Source organism: Thalassophryne amazonica, chromosome 8 (assembly GCF_902500255.1).
Source record: "Thalassophryne amazonica chromosome 8, fThaAma1.1, whole genome shotgun sequence".
Taxonomy (NCBI): domain Eukaryota; kingdom Metazoa; phylum Chordata; class Actinopteri; order Batrachoidiformes; family Batrachoididae; genus Thalassophryne; species Thalassophryne amazonica.
Genome location: NC_047110.1, coordinates 19,133,518 through 19,156,597, shown reverse-complemented (window position 1 = coordinate 19,156,597; position 23,080 = coordinate 19,133,518). Strand labels below are relative to the sequence as shown.

The window sequence follows — 23,080 nt, the reverse complement described above, 5'->3', positions numbered from 1 at the left end:
TTTTTGAGGAGGTTGCCAGGTCTGCACTTTACAAGCCAGTCAGTTGCTGGGTCTGGACTTTATAAGCTAACCTGTAGGAGGCAAGCTGGAGAAAGCATAATGTTTTTGTACTTTTTTGGATAGTGGGTGATTGAATTAGAACAGCAACCTGTGGAATAGGGGTATAAGCAAGTTTAACTTTTGTGAGTTTTCTTTCTGCTCACAGACTGTGACATGGGCGTAGGCAGAGGATTTATCCGGATATTCCACTGTTAAAGGAGATTTTTTTAATGAAAGACGTGCGGACGGATTGCAGCGTCGGCTCGCAGCCGCCGCGACGCTCTGCCACAGGAAAAACACCTCTGTTGGAAGCCTTAAGGACAAGTTGGAACATGCCCAGCTGTTAAACAATTTCTCAGATACTCACTCCACTGAAAGCCATCAAAAGCCGCCTGGATTTTAAAAATGGTTATCAACACGGAGGTGTTTTTCCTGTGCTGCCGCACCGCGCTGGCTGCGTCCCGACGCGCGGACCCATCCACACGTCTTTCATTAAAAAAAATCTCCTTTAACAGTGGAATATCCGGATAAAATGCTGAAACTGACTTCTTCTGAATCTTCTCTGTTCTCTCACGACGTCCTGGATCAATAGAGCCTGAAATATGGAGGTTTTCAGCTTGAAACAGGCTGACGACGGCGCCTGGGAGCGCTGCGCAACGTCCCGCTCCGTGGGAAGTCCTTAAAGTGACAGTATCACTTCAAAATCTCTCATCAGCCATTAAAATTTTCACCGAAAACCAGCTTAATTTTTCGAACCGTGTCCACTTCGATGTGCCTCACAGGTTTAGAAAAAATTTTGATCAAACAAAGCGCCAGTCTCTCAGCAACTTCTCAGACAAAGGAATTCCGATGAGGGCTGGACGACTCCTCCCACAAGGAGTGCTCACAGGTGAATGACGTCACCGACAGGCGTGGAAAAACTCACGCATGCGCACGAGGGTTCAAGCATGGACAGACCTCGTATATATATATATATATATACAAGGGCTGTCAATAAAGTATAGGTCCTTTTTATTTTTTTCAAAAACTATATGGATTTCATTCATATGTTTTTAAGTAAGACACGCTTGAACCCTCGTGCGCATGCGTGAGTTTTTCCACGCCTGTCGGTGACGTCATTCGCCTGTGAGCACTCCTTGTGGGAGGAGTCGTCCAGCCCCTCGTCGGAATTCCTTTGTCTGAGAAGTTGCTGAGAGACTGGCGCTTTGTTTGATCAAAATTTTTTCTAAACCTGTGAGACACATCGAAGTGGACATGGTTTGAAAAATTAAGCTGGTTTTCAGTGAAAATTTTAACGGCTGATGAGAGATTTTGAGGTGATACTGTTGCTTTAAGGACTTCCCACAGTGCGAGACGTCGCACAGCGCTCTCAGGCGGCGTCATCAGCCTGTTTCAAGCTGAAAACCTCCACATTTCAGGCTCTATTGATCCAGGACGTCGTGAGAGAACAGAGAAGTTTCACAAGAAGTCGGTTTCAGCATTTTATCCGGATATTCCACTGTTAAAGGAGATTTTTTTAATGAAAGACGTGCGGACGGGTCCGCGCGTCGGCTCGCAGCCGCCGCGACGCTCCGCCACAGGAAAAACACCTCCGTTGGAAGCCTTAAGGACAAGTTGGAACATGTCCAGCTGTTAAACAATTTCTCATATACTCACTCCACTGAAAGCCATCAAAAGCCGCCTGGATTTTACAAATGGTTATCAACACGCAGGTGTTTTTCCTGTGCCGCCGCTCCGCGCCGGCTGCGTCCCGACGCGCGGACCCGTCTGCACGTCTTTCTTTAAAAAAATCTCCTTTAACAGTGGAATATCCGGATAAAATGCTGAAATCGACTTCTTCTGAAACTTCTCTGTTCTCTCACGACGTCCTGGATCAACAGAACCTGAAATGTGGAGGTTTTCAGCTTGAAACAGGCTGATGACGCCGCCTGAGAGCGCAGCGCGACGTCTCGCACCGTGGGAAGTCCTTAAAGCGACAGTGTCACCTCAACATCTCTCATCAGCCGTTAAACTTTTCACTGAAAACCAGCTTAATTTTTCGAACCATGTCCACTTCGATGTGTCTCACAGGTTTAGAAAAAATTTTGATCAAACAAAGCGCCAGTCTCTCAGCAACTTCTCAGACAAAGGAATTCCGACGAGGGGCTGGACGACTCCTCCCACAAGGAGTGCTCACAGACGAATGACGTCACCGACAGGCATGGAAAAACTCACGCATGCGCACGAGGGTTCAAGCATGTCTGACGTAAAAACATATGAATGAAATCCATATAGTTTTTGAAAAAAATAAAAAGGACCTATACTTTATGGACAGCCCTCGTATATATATATATATATATATATATATGTATACAGCACATTTTTCATATTTAAAACAAATGTTTGTGGTGTGTACTAAAAAAAAAAATCTAAGAAATCGCATGTCCATAAGTATTCACAGCCTTTGACATGAACCTCAAAATTGAGCTCAGGTCCACTGATCATCCTTGAAATGTTTCTACAGCTTAACTGGAGAGTTAGCTGGGATAAATTCAGTTGATTGGACATGATTTGGAAAGGCACACATCCGTCTACATATAGGGTCCCACAGTTAACAGTGTATGTGAGAGCACAAACCAAGGAGTGAAGTCAAAAGAATTGTCTGTAGACCTCAGAGACAGGCCCAAATCTACGGAAGGATACAGAAACATTTCTGCTGCTTTGAAGAGGTTTCATCTCTGTCATTCTCTGCTCTGGGGTTTCCGATTGTGCTCTCATTTGTTCCAGTAATGAAGGTCTGGTGCATGTCTGATGTGATATTTGTTTAATAATGTCTCTTTAATTAGATTTGTATGTGAGGCCGAGTCAAATTTGTTTTTATTTGAACAGTATCTCACAGTTTGAGCCCTGAGCTTAAAGGCAATTTTATTACTATTTTTTACTACTATTTATTATTATTATTATTACAGCTTCAATCACTTCAGTTTTATTGTGGCCTTTTCAAAGTCAGTTTTGTATTTGGCACATATGGTTTGTGTACGAGTTGGTCACATTGCCCTCCATCACCGATCTTTCCTTAAATGTGAAACTCCTTACATACGTATAGTCACTTATGGTATTCTGGACAGTGTGAAGAAATAGATGGGAATTCCTGTCGTAGTGTCAGGTATACTCAATTTGTCACCAAGGACCTTCAACCCCTCATCCAGGGGACCACGTGACTGTTGCAGTTTGGTGTAATCTGCTTTGATTTCCCTACAATAAAGAACTTCTCTACCTTCCTGCTCACTGACTTCTCCTGCTTCATTCATAAAAAACAAACAATAAATCTTCCAAGATACGGATCACGTTTTCTATCTGTAGGTGCTGTTGCTTATCTCGCCTCTTGTTTGTTAGCTTCATGAGAACATGTCAGCTTTTATTTTCTTCTGGCTCTTCTTCCTCAATTGACTGAATGTATTTCCAACCTTCAGCTTGCTGACCATTGTGGTGACTTGGTTTAGAAGAATCTTCAGTTCCAAAATAAGGTACAACCGTTACTTTACTTGGCAATTCCAGGTTTTTTTTAATTGAGGGTCATGGGGGGGGGGGGGGGGGGGCTGGACGCCAGTCTGTCACAGGGCCACATACAGACAGACAAACTCACTCATTGTCCCACACACACACCTTGGGGTAATTTAGAGTCACCAATTCACCAAACCTGTATGTCTTTGGATGTGTGAGGAAGACGGAACACCTGGAGGAAACCCACACAAACATGAGGAGAACATGCAAACGCCACTCAGAAAGGACCAGGTGGGAAGCGATCTCATGACCTTCTTGCTGTGATGCAACAGTGCTAACTAGGCCACAATGCCGCCCCAGAACACACACTGTAACTTCAACTGATAAAATGATGGAATAGTATACATTTGTATACTATCTTGTTACAAATAATGAGTAATATCAATTAAATGCTGATAAATGTAAATTCTTCAGTTTATGTTAAACATTGAAACCCTGACCCCCCCCCCCACACACAAAAAAAAATGCTTAATCTGAATTCTTTCATCTTAACAGAGACAATTTAAAATTCTTTTCATTGAGCCCCAAAAGTGAAATTTTGCCTCTGCTGCCTCTGACATGTCCACAATGTGTTACATCTAAAAACACTGTTAAGGTAAATGATTGATTGTTTAGAGAAATACTTTGAAAGAGAAAACCATTATGGAGTGACAAAAGGTCAAAGTGGGGTCTCACCGGCGCCCCTCCTGACGGAGACTTCAGCAGAGTATTTGTGTTGTATTTGAGATGAGGACACACCATGTCTGACTTCTCTTTCACTGTGTAGGTTTCATCTAAACAGGAGGAGAAACAGGTTTGTTAATAAAAACCTGCCAAACAAGCAAGTTACCATAGTAACATCATCTGTTTTAAGGTTTTAAACCAAAAACCCATATTCTTTAAACTCAGTGTACTAACTAGGAGTTGTTGCGAAACCCATTTTTAGGACGATCTCCTGGGTCCTCGCTGTTATTTTGTTTTTTACATGTCAGAATTGAATGCTGTTGGAAACACTCAATAAACAATAGCGTTATCCTCTGGAGTTTGGTCTGACCCCTCCTGTTCCTCTCACCACATTTATGTGCTGAGACTTTGTGACTGGAAGGCATTCTGACCTAGGAACAGTGCCTGCTTATACACTGAACACATGAATGATGTCCAAAATGTCTTTAAAATATTAATGATTATTTGTTTTTGTTGATTTAAAGTTGCAGTTTGCAGCCACAGTGATTATATCTACAATTACATACAATAATTAATACTCAAAATGATCTTACATGACAGTCACTGATAGTGATTATCCTGCTGGTGTTTGTCAAAAAGTCACAGCTACAAGCCTCGGTTAAATTTGCTCAGTGAAGAAATAACAGATTGAAACAATGTTGTTGAAATGTGTTGAGATGGCCTTCAGTGCAATGCAATTTCATTGTTAAAATTAACTTTCCAAACCGGGCTGATGGACTTAGATAGGCTCCAACCACCTTTGACCTTGAATCAGTGAGTGGTACAAAATGAATGGATGGGGCCAAAAGATGGGCAATTATTACATCTGTAATTCTTACAAATCACATGATTTAAACATATTCTATCATCTTGATGCTAGTATCGTAGCACCTCTTACCCCCAACAGGAAGAGTTTTGGAAATCAATTCGGCCAGTGTATGTAGTTTATTTACTTATTTAAACAAAATTTAAATGTTAAGACCGGGTGTGCCAGCAGGTCTTATTAATATTCAAACGACTTCTTTAAAATTTCTTTTAATAGTAAACTTTGGTACTGACAACAGGTCAAGCTTTCCACAATTCCAGGAAAGAAACGATAAATTCCACACCGCTTTTCATACACACACAGTAATTTTTTGCAGCCTATATTGAAATTCAGTTGATTGGGCTGGTTGCTGGGATGTACAGAAATGTGGGATGTGTAGGATGCTGGGCATCACATCCACACCTTTATACAGGTGGTATGAGTACTGTGTGGATGAGGGGCAGAATTTTTCCCAGTGAATATTGGTGTTCATCTGGGATGTGTTATGCGTCATACAGTGTTCCATTGTCAGGGTTTCCCCCGGATCCTGGTTTTAATTCTCTATTAACCAGTTGTCATGTGTTAGTTTTTCCATGAGATGGCGCCCTCTGTTGTTTCCCACACCTGGAGTGGATGAGTGACTGATGAATGATAGACTATCTAAACCCTGACTTTCTGATCAGTAGTTACGAGATACTTGCATTACACTTTGTATTGGATGTTCCTTGAGATTGGAGTCCATGCTCCTTGATCTAGCCACACCAGGTTCTTCACGATCCAGGACCCAGACCGTTTCCAGGAGATCCAAGCCTGATTGCCTCTCTGTCACCTTGACCGTGTCTTCCTGCCGCTCCCATGTGCTTAAGATGTCGGAGCTTCCCGCAGCTAACCTTCAGGTAACCTGGCTAACTCTCTACTTCCCATATTAGAGCGAATTGTCTTTCCTGGTGTTCCAGATGATTCCTGTGTGGCTCCCATGCTGCCCCGGTTCCTGGTTCTGGCTACCTGCACAGCAACGTCACTTTGGAACTCCTCAGCTCTCTGCTCAGAGCGCAGTTCTGCTACATGCCAGTTAACTTCCTTCTTGTCTCAGTGTGATCCCATTGTCACTTGTTCCTGTCTGTGACTGTGCTATGATAAAGAACTGTGCCAAGAACTCTTCCTAAGAGCTGCATGAACTCTGATTTCAAATGTATTGAGGCCAGCTGTCTAAGTCCTGCTTGATTGCAACTGTGTCACAACGTGCAACACTTGACCTCTGACTTCTGGATACAAATTAGGAACTGTGGATACAACTTATGAACTGTGAACAATTCCTGAGAAGTAATCCTTATTTCCTAAGAACAGGACATTATTTCCATGCCTCTGAATAATCCTGTGTTAAGCCTTTTGTGAACAGTGACTGGTGGCTTCAGTGTTACGAGTGCATTCACTCACCGTCTGTGTCTTCATTCCCCTATTGCTGGTCTCTGAGGCTAGCATTCCATCTGATCCTGGTCCCTGAACCACTTTCCTCAGTTTATCTTCAAGACTGCTCGGGATACTGCAGCTTCCTATTTTCACCGCCGGGGGCGGGCCATCTCGCCATTCTGCAGGCACCCCCAGCGCAGCATTATTCATTTTATTGTTACCAATAAATATCTTTTCCTTTGTAATCCTTCCCGTGTCCTGCTCCCTAACATTTGGGTCCATTGCCTGAAACGGTCCAATTCTATCTGGAACTCTAACCATAACATTCCATACCTTCATGGATTGTGTTCTGGGTGGGGTTGTGCAGACCGGCGGCTAAGATGCCTTTGTCAGTGAGATACGGTTTAATGATGTTGACTTCACGGATGATGCTGTGCAGTCATTCTGCTCTGTGTGCACCTGATCCCGTTGGATCTCAGAAGTGAAGGAGAGCGGGTCCTGATGATGATGGTCCTGAAATGTACTGTACAACTGGAGTTACACCAAGGACATCAGATGTAAAACTTATGTCAAATCCCAAGGTGGATTTGTTCTGAGTCCACTGTGTTGACCCTAAACAATTGAGATCAGACAAAAAACAAACAACAACTTCATGGAAAATGCTTTGATCTTTACGGAATAAACAGATACCCTGATTGTAGCACTTGAGAAGCTGAGTGAGGAATTGAAATGTCTGATTTGGTGATTACCTTGAATCAAGGCTGAGATCCAGGCTTTAAATAACTTCTTGGACTGAACCACCAGAAGTGTTGTATGTGTTTGTGGTGATAGTGTTGAACTTTCAGAGAGATTCACTTATTTCCCTAGGGCATTCTTGTCCCTGTGTTCTGGGACTTTGAGCTTGAGAGATGCCTGGGTAGAATGAAGATTCAAGTCTTTAGGGTCATTGGCCTTCCTGTTTTAAGGATCCTTGACACAGGACGGCATCCTTTGAGAGTGCGTTGTCTGTCCAAAAAAAAATTATCAGGACACACAAGACACACAAAAGCATCTTTCTGTGTAACTGCTTTAACATCCCTTGTGTGCCATTGTTGTCTCCTGTGGAGTTGGGGTGCTACATATAATGTCACATTTCAACAGAGATCTACACTGAGCAGAAGAATTTTCCCAGTTTATAGACGTATAAACTGGATTTGAGTGGAATTTGTTGTAGTCTAAAGGCATGGTGTCATATTTCTTCACTGTTCTTCTCTGCTGCACCTCTTTGGTAAGGGAGAGATAGAATGCGCCATGTCTGTGCTGAATTGACACGAGAGCTTTGGCCAGTTAGAAGCTCAAAATGAAATAGATAACCGCAGGAAAAGTAGAACACAAGCAATGAACAAAATGGCAAACAAATGTGCAGGCAGCGGAAAACCTACTACCTGTTCTCCGCTCAAAGTGTTGAACACGCACAAACCTCTCTGATGAACTTTCACCTGACAAGGAACTCATTTTGCACTTTATAAAATTAACTTTATTCATAAAAATCATGGCAAACAGCCCCAATCGTGCATTCATTCAGCTTCCATTGGCTGACCACGGCATCGTCTGTACATCCTTTCGCGCATTCTCCAGCCTCTGCGTCCCTTCTGGGTTTGTTTTAAACATGCTCAAAAATTTCATGGTGACCTTGGCATCCTGTGTGCCTCTAGTGAGTGCTCCTCGTATGACCTAGGTGGGGTGTACTGTGCATTCCTTCAGCATTCTGTGGTGTCCTCTGTGATTTTCTTGGAAGCAAGGGACACACAAGGGACTCCATCCCTATGTAAGGGGGGATGTTATGAGACTTGGATGATAACCACTGACCTCAGGTGATGACTAGATATTTTTGGTATAAGGTCTTATCTGAGAATCTTTTGGTACCACTGGAAGGACTTTGTCAGATGAACAGCTTTAACTTACTCTGTTGCAAGAATGTAAATAACAGAGGACACAGAGATCAATCTTAAAACCTTTACAGAAGAATACACAAACAGCTGCTATGTAAACTGAATCAAAGTTGGAGATAGGACAGAAGTATTAATGGAAAAAGAAGAAAAGGGCGAGGAAGAGGCAAGGAGGTGAAAGGAGGGGGAATAATAAAGAGGGGGAGGAAAGGAGGACAAGCTGAAGCCATAAAGCCCAGGGGAAATGAGGAGAATGTTAAAGGAGGGAGAAGCGAATCGGTCAGCACGTTCCCAGAGCTGCTTCCCAGCAAAACACAGCATGACCATAAACGACACACACCGCCCACACTGACAAAAACAAAATACTTGTGAAGTGACCCTGAAGGAGACTTTATCTGATCTTACTGACTTTTTAAAAATAACTGAGTGGTATATGAGGTGTGAATATTTGGATGAAAAGTATTTCCTAAAACACATTTTTAAACAAAAAGTCAGTTTTGGGTTAATGCAAGACAGGGACCATGTTCAATAGCTTAAAAAAATAAAAAAAGTTTGTACAGTGAGGCAAATAAGTATTTGATCCACTGTAGATTTTGCAAGTTTCCCACTTACAAAGAATGGAGAGGTCTGTAATTTTTATCATTTATCACTTCAACTGTAAGAGACAGAATAATAAAAAAATGTATCAGAAAGTCACATTGCATGATTTTTAAATAATTAATTTGCATTGTATTGCATGAAATAAGTATTTGGTCACCTATCAACCAGCAAGAATTCTGTCTCTCACAGACCTGTTAGTTTTTCTTTAAGAAGCCCTCCTATTCTTCACTCTTTACCTGTATTAATTGCACCTGTTTGAACTCGTTACCTATATAAAAGACACCTGTTCACACACTCAATCAATCACACTCCAACCTGTCCACCATGGCCAAGAACAAAGAGCTGTCTAAGGACACCAGGGACAAAACTGTAGACCTGTACAAGGCTGGGATGGACTACAGGACAACAGGCAAGCAGCTTGGTGAGAAGACAACAACTGTTGGTGTAATTATTAGAAAATGGAAGAAACATAAGATGACTTTCAATCTTCCTCGGTCTGGGGCTCCATGCAAGATCTCGCTATGTGGGGTAAGGATGATTCTGAGAAAGCTCAGAACTACACAGGAGGACCTGGTCAATGACCTGAAGAGAGCTGGGACCACAGTCACAAAGATTACATTAGTAAGAGCCCCTTCACACATAGTGCGAAGTTTGGACGAAGTGCACACTTAGTGCGCATAACGCAGGAATCACGTGCAAACCGTGTAATGTCCCTGCCTCCAACGCCTCATATACATTGCTACAACTATTTGCGCACACAAGCACCTGAAAGACAAAGTGTGCGCTGTGTGAACCCATCGCACCCTCTCGCAGCAGGTGCCGGCCAAATTCTAGGTGACACGCACGAACATCTAACACCGCTCGCATGGCACTTAAAAAATGTGTGGCCAGTCGCACTCTTGGCACACCAGCAGACTGCAGACAATCACTTTCTTACTCGCAGAGTGTGGCTTTGGTGTGTCCTCCCACTGAAGCAGCTGTGGAAATCTGTGGATCTGGACATTCCAGCTGGACACCACGTACTGTGTTTGGACAGACATGGACAAACAACTGCCCACTGTGACACACATGTGTCTGTTTGCTGTTATCAAGTGGACATAAATAAAAACATAACACTGTGGCAACGTGCTGCAGTGAGCGAGCGTGTACACGGCGCGCACATGAACAGGCTGCTCCCAGGTTGAAATGGACCGTCAGATCAGAACACGCAGCTGGCGATCTCACTGTCACGTCAACCACGTGAGCTGTTCCACATGACGCAGTGTCTTGCGGTGCGTCGTCCACAAGACGCACGCGGCCTGTTGGAAATGAGTGAACTGCTTCTCATTCATGTCATTTCATGACTATGTCTGTGACATAGAAACAGACAGATCATATTTGTATTGCTTGCTTGATAAATGTGGTGTTTTTATATGGTGTGTGATTTTAATTTTTTTTTGTAATACTTCCATGTCCTTCCTGATATGAGGCAGATTCCCGCAGCTTTCAAAGAACAGCTCTGTAGCTCAGTGGTAAAGTCTCTGACTGGCAATCAGAGCTTTTGGACGGCGTGAGTTCACATCCAGTGGGTCATATGTTTTTTGTTTTTCTTCCACATAAACAGTACAATGTGGTCCCAAAGGTACCGGCTGTTTTTTATATTTCCTCCACATAAGCAGAATGATGTGCCACAGCTGGCACTGTGAGTTCCTGTGTGAAATACACCGGTGAGTGCACGAACCCGGTGCGAGAGTTCGTGCACACCTGCCTGTTGGCGTGATATTTCATGGTGTGCTAATTGTTTCACTGTTTTTGTCCAAACGCCATCCAAACTTCGGACTATGTGTGAAGGGGCCCTAACACACTACGGCACCATGGTTTAAAATCCTGCAGGGCATGCAAGATCCCCTTGCTCAAACCAGCACTTGTCCAGGCCTGTTTGAAGTTCACCAGTGACCATCTGGATGATCCAGCGGAGGCATGGGAGAAGGTCATGTGAGATGAGACCAAAATAGAGCTTTTTGGTATCAACTCCACTCGCCGTGTTTGGAGGATGAGAACAATCCCAAGAAAACTGTCCCAACCGTGAAGCATGTGGGTGGAAACATCATACTTTGGGGTTGCTTTTCTGCAAAGGGCGCAGGACGACTGCACCATATTGAACAGAGGATGGATGGGGTCATGTATCGCGAGATTTTGGCAAACAACCTTCTTCCCTCAGTAAGAGCATTGAAGGTGGGTCGTGGCTGGGTCTTCCAGCATGACAATGACCCAAAATACACAGCCAGAGCAACTAAGGAGGGGCTCCGTAAGAAGCATTTCAAGGTCCTGGAGTGGCCTGGCCAGTCTCCAGACCTGAACTCAATAGAAAATCTTTGGAGGTAGCTGAAACTCCAAACCTGAAAGATCTGGGGAAGATCTGCATGGAGGAGTGGACCAAAATCCCCGCTGCAGTGTGCAAACTTAGTCAAGAACTACAGGAAATGTCTGACCTTTGTAATTGCAAACAAAGGTTTCTGTATCAAATGTTAAGGTCTGTTTTTCTATTGTATCAAATACTTATTTCATGCAATAAAATGCAAATTAATTATTTAAAAATCAAACTATGATTTTCTGATGTTTTTTTTTTTAGATTCTGTCTCTCACAGTTGAATTGTACCTACGATAAAAATTACAGACCTCTCCATTCTTTGTAGGTGGGAAAACCTGCAAAATCAACAGTAGATCAGACACTATTTGCGTCACTGTAGTTACTTAATCCAACATTATAAAACATTACTGCCTCTGTACTTAATCAAATAAACCCTGTTGATTTACAGTTTCCTGACTGCTAATCTGAAGCAACAGTGGCAGGAAGACAAACATGAGCAGGTCTGGTGCTTAACATGAACTGAGCCACACTGGCCAAAAAGAAAGAACAGAATTTAACAGGAACCACAGCTATGATACAATGTTGGTAAACTCAGTGGTTTCCAGCTCAGCAAGACAGGTGGAAGGTTCTGGATCAAGGAGCCTAACAGGGGAATTCCCAACAGCCATCATGTTTTAGGTATGAGCCGCTCATTTCCAAGCAGACGAGAACATCAGTAACACAAGGTTTGAAAATCCAGGAACACAGTTACAGCAGGATAATAAAGTGGATCTAGTTTGTCCAAACAAGTTAATCCTTTCTGGATTAATCAGTTCACAGCTGTGTGTTATAAATTTTTCCGATCTGTGCCTCTGCAGGTGCAACATGAAGAAACCAGTCAGCGGTAGGCACACAGCATGGTGTGTTCCTCACTGGTACGTCTTCCACAAAAGGAATAAAACCTATTACACAACCTGTTGCAGTCACTGCAAGGTCGTCCACATTATTTACTTTGTCGTCTGCATTATTTTCTTACTAAAAGTGTATTCTCGACTGTATATTACAGCAATTAGTATCCTTTTTCTCACAAATAGAATGTGGTACGGAGGAGTTTGTACGGTGATCAGGAAAGGCCACAGCACTTACAAATTAAGACAACACATATCGATACAAAGACCACCTGCATTAATTCAAAAACAGGTCGTTACATTAATAAACAACAGCAATCAGATTTCTGACATCTGTCAATCTGGATCCGGATCACCTCCAAAATTCAGTGCAATCTTCCATCTCCTAATTTCTATCTGTGGTGAAAATGTGGTGAGAATCCATGAAGTAGTTTTCATGTAACCCTTCAAAGTATATATAAAGTGAAATCTTGATCCAGAATCCGGATTCAGATTCAGATCACCTCCAAACTTTAATGGAGTCTTCCATGGCCTAATATCTATCTGTAGTGAAAATTTCGTCAAAATTCGTGCAGTAGTTTTGATGTAATCTTGCTAAAGGCAGACAGACAAATAAATCTCAATAATTTTATTACGTCCTTGGCAGAAGTAACAAGTCTTGCAGATAGAGAAAACACATACAAGAACACATACAATTTACAGTTAATAACTCCCTTCAGCTTTTCCCTTTTTACACTCGGGTCACCGCAGCAGATCCACCCAGCAGATCCAAGGTGGATCCAAGGTGGATCTGCTGGTTGATTTGGCACAAGTGTTGTGAGAGGTGACTCATTACATGGAGAATGGGTAGGTGAGGCCTTGAATTCGGAACCTTCAGCATGGGAAACAGATGCACTTAGCTGCTTGGTCACCACCTCTGCCACATAAAGCCTACAGTTCATCATGTTCATAGATGGGATTTCAAGGTGCAGTCAGGCACCAGAGGGTGTCCAGTTTGGTGACCTCAGAGTTGCATATCTGCTTTTCTTTTGGCTTCAGTGACCTCCATTGTGCACTGGGCAGGTTTGAGGCAGAGTGTCAATCAATTGGGATGAGAATCAGCATCTCCAATTCTGAGACCATGCTCCTCTGTTGGAATATGGTGGATTTTCCCCACTGGGTCAGGAGAGAGCTATTGCCCCAAGTAGAAGAGTTTAGGTTTGTTAGGGTATTCCAATGTTCCAAGCTTCCTATTGCTGAAGACGCAGTGGGTAGCTGTGGCCTGAAGGTCTTAGGTGCCTCAAATGGCAGCAACCCTTGAGCACCATGGTTGAGACCAGTGGTCATGGAAGCTGTCTGACTGAAGAAGGAGTCCTTCTGGGATATGTTATCTCGAAGGACTCTGGAAACAGTTCCAAGGTATCGACAGGCCCGAAGGGCGGCAGCCTCTGCTGTGAGGGATGCAAAGCAGCAGGTGTGGGAGGAGTTTGGAGCAACCATGGAGAAGGACTTTCAGTCAGCGCTAAGGTGCTTTTGGTGGACTGTGATGCACCTCAGGAGAGGAAAATGAGGAACCATCCAAGCTGTCTACAGTAAGGATGGAACTCTGTTGATCTCAACTGTGGAGGTAATCGGATGCTGGAAGGAAACTGAGAAACTCCTGCATCAGACTGGAGCACTCTCTCTAGTAGGGGCAGAACTGGATGCTGATGGGCATCATCAACAATTTCCCTGTTGGAAGTCACTGAGGTAGTCAAACACCTCTACAGTGGCAAAGCCCCAGGGGTTGATGAGATCCATCCAGAAATGCTGAAGGCTCTGGGTGTGGAGGGATTGTGTTGGATGAGATGTCTCTTCAACATTGCTTTGAGGTCTGGGACAGTGCCCAAGGAGTGGCAAACTGGGGTGGTGGTCCCCATATTTCAAAAGGGGGACCAGAGACTGTGTGCCAATTACAGGGGCATCACACTACTCAACCTCCCTAGTAAAGTCTACTCCAGGGTGCTGGAAAGTAGGGTTTGGTCGATAGTCAAACCTCGGACTGAAGAGGAACAATGCAGGTTCCGTCCTGGCCTGGAACAATCGACCAGCTCTTCACTCTTACATTGATCCTAGAAGGGGCCTGGGCATATGCCCGTCCAGTCTACATGTACGGTATGGACTTAGAAGGTGTTTGATTGGGTATCCCGGGAGATAATATGGGAGGTGCTGTGGGAGTGGAGGACTGTGGAGTGAGGGGGTCCCTTCTCTGGGCCATCCAATCTCTGTACTCACAAAGCGGACTCATTTCCGGGGGGGAGTGGCCTCTGCCATGGTTGCGCCTTGTCACCAATCCTGTTTGTGATATTCACAGACAGGATATCGAGGCATAGGTGGTGGGAGGAGGGTCTTCAGGATCTCATCATTGCCTTTTGCAGATGATGTGATGCTTTTGGCTTCATCACCTCCAGTACTCACTGGGTCGGTTCACAGCTGAGTATGAGGTGGCTGAGATGAGGGTTAGCACCTCTAAATCCTAGGCCATGCTTCTCAGCACGTAACCGATGGACTGCCTACTCCAGGTAGGGAATGAGGTCTTTCCCCAAGTGAAGGAGTTGAAGTACCTCGGGGTCTTGTTCACGAGTAATGGGACAATGGAGCATGAGATTGGCTGGAGAATCAGTGTTGCATGCACTCTAGTGTACTGTTGTGATAAAAAGGGAGCAGAGCCAAAAGGCGAAGCTCTCAATCTACTGGTCAATCGTCGTGCCTACTCTCACCTATGGTCATGAAGGTCATGACCAAAAGAACTACACTGCGGGCATAATTATTTTTAACAAATCACTTTGGTGTGTTATGCAGGTTGATCGGTGCCACAGTTGGTCTGTCCTCAGGTCGTCACTCTCAGATTTATGGCTAAACCAAACACTACAAAATAAGTGCTGGAATCAGTGAACTCTAGTCCATTATGTCATTGTGTTTCAGCCCCCTTGCCTACCCGGATGGTGGACTTTGCAATTCCTCATCAATTTGGAGGATTATGGTCCCGGTGACCAGTAATGGGCATCTGAACCATATATTTTGAATAAGTCATTGATTTGTGAGTTCTGTCGCAACCACCCTGACATTGTTGGAATAGCCGGTGACATTCCGTAGAGGGAGTGGTCCTGTAATGGGTCACATTTTGTCTCAAGTTCTGTTTTGGCATAAGTCACAGTGATTTCTGGTCATTTTCCCTCACTGTTTTTAGGTGGAGCAGCAAGGTGGCTTAGTGGTTAGCACTGTTGCCTCACAGCAAGAAGGCCATGGGATCAATTCTCACCTGTGGCCTTTGTGTGTGGAGTTTGCATGTTATCCTCATGCTTGTGTGAGTTCCCTGTGGGTGCTACGGCTTCCTCCCACATCTAAAGACATGCAGTAAAGGTGAACTGGAAATTTTAAATTGTCTGTAGGTGTGCATGAGGGTGTGAATGTGTTTGTCTGTCTATATGCAGCCCTGTGACAGACTGACATCCTGTGCAGGCTGTACTCTGCCTCACGCACTATGACTGCTTGGATATTCTCCAGCCCCCCAACCCTTGATTGGAGTAAGCGGGTATAGAAAATGGATGGATGGATGTTTTTGGTGATGCTTCTTCTGTGTTCGTTTGATTTCTGGGTTGTTGATGTCAACATCAGTGTCACTGTACATCTCAAATTTATTGCTGTGCATCCTTTTTATCAATAGTTTGAAAGTCTTCTTGCTGCCAGATTGAATTGGGTTCCACCCTGCTCTTCAGCATTTCATGTTACAGTATTTTTTGATTCCACGTCACTGACTTTTGCTATCATTCTGGAGACCTGTCTCTTACCTGGTGTTTTTGTGCCGGTTACAGTGTTTTTGACTCAACATTATAGACTTTTCCTGTCATTCCGGATTCCTGTCTTTCTTCCTGCCATTGTGGACCATGTGTTACTGATAAATCTGGTTACTGAACTCTACCTGTCTCTTCTGCTTCCCCCCCTCAGATATACTGAGGATGTTTTGTACTGATAACCAAGTGTCTGACCTGAGCCTCAGATGTAGACTGTTCCTCTTGCCTGCTACAAGCTGCTGTTAGTGGTGCTAATTATTTTGTGAACAATTAAACCTGCTCAAACAGTTCGTTATGGTTCACTGCATTGAGTCCTTGACTTAATTCATGACAACTGTTTGGATTTTTTAAAAATTGATGCAAGTAAAGTTCAGTACAAATGCAGTATCTTGAAAATGTTCATGTATCCATCCACTGACTTGTCTAAAGAAAACTGGCTGCAAAAAATTATGATTTTCACTGAACATCATCCTCATATTTAGTGTGTTGAATTATTTGTGGGCTCTGAAAATGGAGGGACTGTATGTACAAATGGCTGCAATTCGTAAAGGGTTAATTTGATTTCTTCTTCCAGCTGCTCCCATTCTGGGTCACCAAAGCAGACCGGCCATCACCATCTTAGTCTCCTCTTCATCTTCTTTTGTCACACCAAGCACCTGCATGTTCTCCCTCACCACTTCCATGAACATCATCTTTTGCCTTCATCGTCACCTCCTGCATGGTGGCTCCAGCATCCTTCTCCCTATATGTCCTGAGTCTTTCCTCTGCACATTGCCAAACCATCTCAATCTCACCTTTGTCTCCATACCATCCTACTTGTGCTGACCCTTTGATGTGTTCATTCTTATTCCTAGCCATCCTCCTCAGTCACAAAGAAAATTGCAGCACCTTCAGGTGTGCCTCCTGCCTTTTTGTTAGTACTACCTGGCTCTAAATTGTACAGTGCCACTGGTCTCATGATAGTCTTCTAAACTTTCCCTTTGTGTCTTACAGATATCCTTCTATCATACATCACTCATGCTACCTTTTTCCATCCATTCTACCCTGCCTGCACTCTCTTCTATACTTTTTTATTACATTCTCCATTTTTTTGGACAGTTGACCCCAAGTATCTAACCTTCACCATACCTACTCCTTGCAATTGCACTATTCCACCGTATACCCCTTAATTCACACACACAAACAGTCTTGCTCCTATTGACTTTCATTCTCCTTCTCTCCAGAGTGCATCTCCACCCCTTCAGGCACACTGCAACCTGCTCTCTACTCTCAATACAGATCAGTGTCATCTGCAAACATCAAAGTCCACGGAGACTCCCGTTTGGTCTTGTCCATCACCACTGCAAACGAGAAATGGCTCATAGCCAATCCTCGATATACAGTAAAACTTGCATACGAGGTCTGCTAGAAAAGTATCAGACCTTTTTATTTTTTGCAAAAACCTGATGGATTTGAATCACGTGTGCTTGCATGAGCCAACCTTGAACCTTCGTGCGCATGCGTGATTTTTTTCACGCCTGTCGGTTGCGTCATTTGCTTGTAAGCAGCCTTGTGTGAGGATGGGTGTAGTCGCTCGTCATTTTTTCTTTGCAAGGAAATGGCGGAACGACTGGAGCAGCGCAACTGCATCAAATTTTGATAGAAACTGGGCGACAGCCAGGTGGAAACCATTCCACAACCTTTTCCTGACTCCATGTTATGAAGTTGGTCATATTTGCAGACTTTTCTGCCAAACACATTTGATCCATAATCAAAAAGTAATCAGTGTGCGCACTGCAAAACCTTTAAAATACGAGAGGAAGGAGTGAAAATGTAAAAATGTTGCAAATCACAGCCCTTGTGGTCTCCATCATTTAGCAGGTGCGCTGTTTGCAGCCACACAGAGGGCTCTGATCTAAAACGGTTGTCTTTGGTTCGTCACACCCAGGGATATGTGTGAAACCTAACACTATATTACTGTGCAGGCAACAAGCAGAATTTTGTTAATGACCACCGGGCTTAAATTATACCTTGCCTTGTTTAGGTCCAGTGTCTGAGCAGTTTGGAAAAAATAAACTGCTGGTCTTTTAATCAAGGAAATATGGTATCCACTTTCCTCGAATCGGCAAGTGTCAGTGCTGAACCTCATTTCCTACCTCTGTTACTGGGCTCGTCCAGACTGCTTTGTCCGGCATATGTGAGGGGTTTTTAATGGGAATACATTATAACTGCCCAGGATGTTTTGTCCAATATGAATGAAAATCCATTATACAAACTCCGTTATTACATGGAAAACCATACAAAGCATTTGGACTTTTGCTCTTATCCAGTAAGTGCGAATATCCAGTATATACGATAACGGTTTATGCCAGTTTTGCTGTAATCTCATTTCCACCTTGAATGCATCAGTCATTCCTATTGCACATCTACTGCTGTCACACTATCCTTGTACATATCCTGCACCATTCTCACAAACTTCTCTGCCACTCCAGACTTCCTTGTTCAATACAACTCTTCTCTCGGCACCCTGTCACAAGCTTTCTCTAAAACCACAAACACACAATGTAACGTCTTCTGGCCTTCTCTATCAGCCATCTCATCAGAAATTTTGCATCTGTGATAGCAGATTCGGTACCACTGAATGGGAAAGTATGTCCAAACATGACTGGTAGTATACACACACACACACACACACGTGTTAAATAGACCTAAAACCTTTGAAAATACATATGTATGCCACATCTACTACCAACAGTTATAAAAAAAAAAAAAACCCCATCTGCACCCAGTGGCCACAAAATGGATTTAGGTTTGACTTAAATGTGTCAACTTCTGCATTTCATGTGTCCCATGACTGTTATTCTCTAAATCACCATTTACTAAAGTGATACCTCATATTTTCACAGAGCAGGCAGATCAGTGGAACAGGAGTTGGACAATTGATTTGTAGGCCAAACTACCATTTGTGCTCTTGGACAAGACACTTCATGTGCATCGTCTCAGTTCACCCAGGGGTACCAGCCTTGGCTGGGGAAGTAACCTACAATAGAGTGGCGGCCCATCCAGGAGAAGACTGACTCCCCTCTGCTTTCACACTGTGGAATCTGAGGATAAGCACCGGCACAAATGGACAAAATTTATGAAATGTATATGACAAGTACATGAAATAAAAAAGTTACACAAGGAATATTTCCCCTACTCCTTTGTGACAATTACAGATTTTCGTTTTGTGATTTGGATCATAGTTGCATTTGGTGATAAATTTAGATATCTTGCAATGAATACCATTTCTTACATTTTTAAATTATATTTTCACATACAACAGGAATGAAATTTTGTAGCTGAGCCAAGGTTGAGCCATGTTCGGCCGTAAATCACCCATGCTAATCTGAAGGCAGGATATTGTAAAAGATAGTCAATGGATTTTGCTGAAATTTACAGGAAAGATGATCCAAGTTTGATAAAATCTTTATTGAAAAAAATTCACTTGAAAGCAGTTGCTTAATTCCATCATAAATATATGATGGCAGAAAAAAACTCAGCGTATCCAAAAGAGATTATAAACTTTAAAAAAAAAAAAAAAAAAGCAAAGGAGTCCAACAATCCAATTTCATATTTATCTTTTAATCAACTGTTGTACATTGCTGGCTTACAATCATCGATACTCCATGTGGATTAGAATTCAGTACCACTGTAACATAGGGGCAGTAGGTTACATCTTAGCCACATTTGCAGAGTAGGAGTGTCCAGAAAGAAGCACACCCACTAATTTTGTTCAGGAATACACAGATCACGAATCACAAACGGACTGACGATGCTGGTTCTATTTCTGCAACAAACTCTCATAAACCTTAATCATCAAATATTTGAATGTGAAATAAAGGAAAAAATACTAAAACCCAAACCTATTCATATGAATGCACCAACTCAAAAACTTGAATTTGGCTCAGTCACATATCACATGTAAATCAACATGCAAAGGCTTAAATTCATTCAAATGACAAAGTAGAATCAGTATGTCTGACCAGGTTTTTGAGCTTTTCTTTAGTTTCCTCAGTAACAGTGGTTAGTGTGTTCAAAGATGGTTTTGTGTAGCCAGTGTGGTAATCTGAGTCACCTCCTACCTTTGCAGTGTAAACTCAGTACAAAAATGTCAGACAAAATGTGCAAAATGTCAAAAGCAGCTGTAACCGTCTGTCAAAACAGCTAACTGATCATCTGCAGAGAAATGGTCTATTTGAAGAGTTTCAGTCAGGTTTTAGAATTCATCATAGTACAGAAACAGCATTAGTGAAGGTTACAAATGATCTTCTTATGGCCTCAGACAGTGGACTCATCTCTGTGCTTGTTCTGTTAGACCTCAGTGCTGCTTTTGATACTGTTGACCATAAAAAATTTATTAGAGATTAGAGCATGCCATAGGTATTAAAGGCACTGCACTGCGGTGGTTTGAATCATATTTATCTAATAGATTACAATTTGTTCATGTAAATGGGGAATCTTCTTCACAGACTAAGGTTAATTATGGAGTTCCACAAGGTTCTGTGCTAGGACCAATTTTATTCACTTAATACATGCTTCCCTTAGGCAGCATTATTAGACAGCATTGCCATTGTTACGCAGATGATACCCAGCTTTATCTATCCATGAAGCCAGAGGACACACACCAATTAGCTAAACTGCAGGATTGCCTTACAGACATAAAGACATGGATGACTCTAATTTCCTGCTTTTAAACTCAGATAAAACTGAAGTTATTGTACTTGGCCCCACAAATCTTAGAAACATGGTGTCTAACCAGATCCTTACTCTGGATGGCATTACCCTGACCTCTAGTAATACTGTGAGAAATCTTGGAGTCATTTTGATCAGGATATGTCATTCAATGCGCATATTAAATATGTAGGACTGCTTTTTTTGCATTTGCGCAATATCTCTAAATTAGAAAGGTCTTGTCTCGGAGTGATGCTGAAAAAACTAATTCATGCATTTATTTCCTCTAGGCTGGACTATTGTAATTCATCATTATCCTAAAAGTTCCCTAAAAAGCCTTCAGTTAATTCAAAATGCTGCAGCTAGAGTACTGACAGGGACTAGAAGGAGAGAGCATATCTCACCCATATTGGCTTCTCTTCATTGGCTCCCTGTTAATTCTAGAATAGAATTTAAAATTCTTCTTCTTACTTGGCTGTGGAACCAGCTCCCAATTCGGATCAGGGAGACAGACACCCTCTCTACTTTTAAGATTAGGCTTAAAACTTTCCTTTTTGCTAAAGCTTATAGTTAGGGCTGGATCAGGTGACCCTGAACCATCCCTTAGTTATGCTGCTATAGACTTAGACTGCTGGGGGGTTCCCATGATGCACTGAGTGTTTCTTTCTCTTTTTGCTCTGTATGCACCACTCTGCATTTAATCATTAGTGATTGATCTCTGCTCCCCTCCACAGCATGTCTTTTTCCTGGTTCTCTCCCTCAGCCCCAACCAGTCCCAGCAGAAGACTGCCCCTCCCTGAGCCTGATTCTGCTGGAGGTTTCTTCCTGTTAAAAGGGAGTTTTTCCTTCCCACTGTCGCCAAGTGCTTGCTCACAGGGGGTCGTTTTGACCGTTGAGGTTTTTCTGTAATTATTGTATGGCTTTGCCTTACAATATAAATCGCCTTGGGGCAACTGTTTGTTGTGATTTGGCGCTATATAAATAAAATTGATTTGATTTGATAGTTGGTGGCAGTATTAACAGCTGGGCAGTATTACCCCACTGGAGGTAGTAATTGGAGGTAGGGGAGTGTCTTTGTTGTTTTTACTTCCAATAGATTACAAACCAACAGAGTGGAGGGTCATGTGATTCCCTCGATTCATCTGCAGACTAAAAATCAGTGCAGTTTGTGGACTGTAACGAAATACTGTGGATGCGATGTTGAGTAATGGAATACTTGGCTACATTTTGGAGAGGATAAAAATGTGGCTACAAAAGGTTTTGATTTAGATCTCCCTTCAGTTTGACATTCCAAGATAGGTACGCCTTATCTCATTTCTTAACATGCTTAGCTTGATGTGACCAAAATCTGATTATTATAAAATCCTAAATTCTGAACGTCCTCCTCCATTATCTGTTGGCTATGTGATCCCGTCAGACATACACACTCTTCAAATACACCTTTCAGTTCGCTTATTTATTTAACATGATACTACAGATTGCTGCTAAACTAAATTTCAGTATTTTCTTTTAAACAAAAAAGAACCTAGTTAAGCATAATGTTTTATAAATAACAAATTACATTCTACACAACTGTAAAGGACCATACTGGTAATTTTGATATTTGAGCCAAAATATTATTTTATTACAACAAACATTTTCTAAACCTCAAAACTGAAAAAGAGAAGTTCAAAGACTAGTCTTCTCAGTTGAACCTGTCACTGTTATCATATCAATGTGACAGAATGTGATTTGTTACATATTTACAGTAACACTGTTGCACCACCAAAGCTGCACTTTGCAGCCGTTGGAAAAAAAAAGCTAAAAGACACACTTCAGAAAACATCTCCCAAAAATTGTTTAGTTACATTGTTAGTATGATGATTTAACCTTCCGAATATAAGTTTCAAATACCAGTAAGTTGATTGATACCAGAATAAACTATATCCAAAGGCAACCAAGAAAGACAGGTGAAAATTATTTTAAAGTCAAATTTTCAGTTTTAGTGTTGTGAAAATGGTTTCCACTAAAGTACACATCTCGATTTGTAGGCTCAGGCATCAAAATAAACAACATGGTCCTTTAATACTCTTCTTCAGCAATATCAGCTGTGTACACACAGGTAGCTTGATTACTTCCACTTTTTAGACAGGAGCAATAGTTTCCCGTTCATAGTTATATCTGTACATCAGCTGTAATAACGGCTCATCTTTCACGAGGAATCCAAGATCTGCCAAAAATAAATCTCAATTACAGTATGAGAGATGTTGATATCATATCACCTGCCCCCACCAACAAACATGAGAACAGTTGTAAATCTTCCAGTTAATTTA

At 42.5% G+C, this 23,080-nt stretch overlaps 1 protein-coding gene across 3 annotated transcripts in view; it reads right to left on the bottom strand.

Moving 5' to 3' along the window:
• Positions 1 to 22,209: 22,209 nt before the first annotated feature.
• Positions 22,210 to 23,080, bottom strand: part of alkbh3 (alkB homolog 3, alpha-ketoglutarate dependent dioxygenase) — a 62,470-nt gene continuing 61,599 nt past the window's right edge. For 2 of the 3 annotated variants that reach the window (XM_034175811.1, XM_034175812.1), the window contains one exon: positions 22,210 to 22,846. In XM_034175811.1, the coding sequence (XP_034031702.1) occupies positions 22,843 to 22,846 (4 nt within the window). In that variant the 3' untranslated portion in view covers positions 22,210 to 22,842. The remainder of the gene's footprint in view (positions 22,847 to 23,080) is intronic. The other variant, XM_034175813.1, reaches the window with a different exon arrangement.